Below are 1234 nucleotides of genomic sequence, written 5' to 3' on the forward strand. Positions count from 1 at the left end.
TTGGAGATTAATGTCAGAAGACTGACTTTTTTCCCCCCATGTTAAACTGAAATAAAATTAAAAAATCAGTTGTTTTTTTTCAGTGTCCCTAATCCTCTTCAGGCTTATACGAGTTTTTAAACTAAATCTATGACTCTGATCTTCATGTCTTTAAATCTGTTCATAATTTAGTAACAAATCCTGGAGCCAAAGGCTTTAAAAGAAAGATAAAGGAAGCTGTCACAACAAGCAGAACAAGATTGAGTTCTTTAGAAAAGCTTGTTGCATTTTTCAGTTTAGATGTTTCTCTCAAATTCAGGGATCGTCTTCGCACCACCACCAACGTTCTGGGAGACTCTATCGGAGCTGGAATCGTGGAGTTCCTGTCCCGACATGAGCTCCGCAGCAAGGATGTGGAGATGGGGAACTCTGTGTTGGAGGAGAGGGAGAGGAAGAAACCTTACAAGCTCATCTCACAGGACAGCGATCTAGAAAATGACAAACGCACTCACAGTGAATCCAACATGTAGCTTCTGCCTTCATCTGAACCGAAAACTCACAGCTGGTTCTGGTAACTGCAGTAGGGACCTAAATTTCTAAATCATTCATTTTCCCATTTATCAACATATTTTTTTTTCTCATCCAAGATGATAAATATAATCCAAGGTTCCATTTTTTTTCTCCTATTCGAAGTAGAACCTGTAGATTCAGCTTACTTCTGTCTAATGGTGAATTCATTCATTCAGGCTAACTGGAGTTTATGTTGCAGTAAGTGTAAATTGTTGAATAACAGGTAAAACCGTTTAATGCAGAAGTTAAAAAATATGGATTTAAAGCAATAAAATGAGAAATAATTATGATTATCGCTTCAAAATGCCTTTCATTTTGACCATGAATAACGTTGATATTCAGGATCTGGGTTAAACATCTTGGACATTTTTAAAAGTGTTAATTAAAAAATGTTTGGGTTTTATAGACTTTTTACACACCAACATACCAGTGCTTTTAGTTTGTTTTTTCTGCTGAGTGTGTCGGCTGAATGTGTAAAAGCTGATTAGCCCCTTTGTGAAAATATTTGTCATACTTTGTTAATTCTAAAAATAAATCAAATAAAATAAACTTTCTCCGTTCCATTATTTTGTAATCATTTATTCCTGGTGGCAAATTATTAATCTTCTAATGAGTCATTTATGTTTTTTCTCTATTCAGGATACAGCACAGCAGTGCTTCACAACTTGCATGCAGACTTTTTATG

At 35.3% G+C, this 1234-nt stretch overlaps 1 protein-coding gene across 1 annotated transcript in view; it reads left to right on the top strand.

Annotated features, from left to right (window-relative positions):
- Nucleotides 1–1035, top strand: part of slc1a3 (solute carrier family 1 (glial high affinity glutamate transporter), member 3) — a 20165-nt gene extending 19130 nt beyond the window's left edge. Inside the window, exon 10 of the mRNA XM_015389280.1 lies at nucleotides 299–1035. Within this exon, the coding sequence (XP_015244766.1) occupies nucleotides 299–509 (211 nt within the window). The 3' untranslated portion in view covers nucleotides 510–1035. The remainder of the gene's footprint in view (nucleotides 1–298) is intronic.
- Nucleotides 1036–1234: the final 199 nt, after the last annotated feature.

This window comes from Cyprinodon variegatus, unplaced genomic scaffold (genome assembly GCF_000732505.1).
Source record: "Cyprinodon variegatus isolate N-32 unplaced genomic scaffold, C_variegatus-1.0 Scaffold453, whole genome shotgun sequence".
Classification (NCBI taxonomy): Eukaryota; Metazoa; Chordata; class Actinopteri; order Cyprinodontiformes; family Cyprinodontidae; genus Cyprinodon; species Cyprinodon variegatus.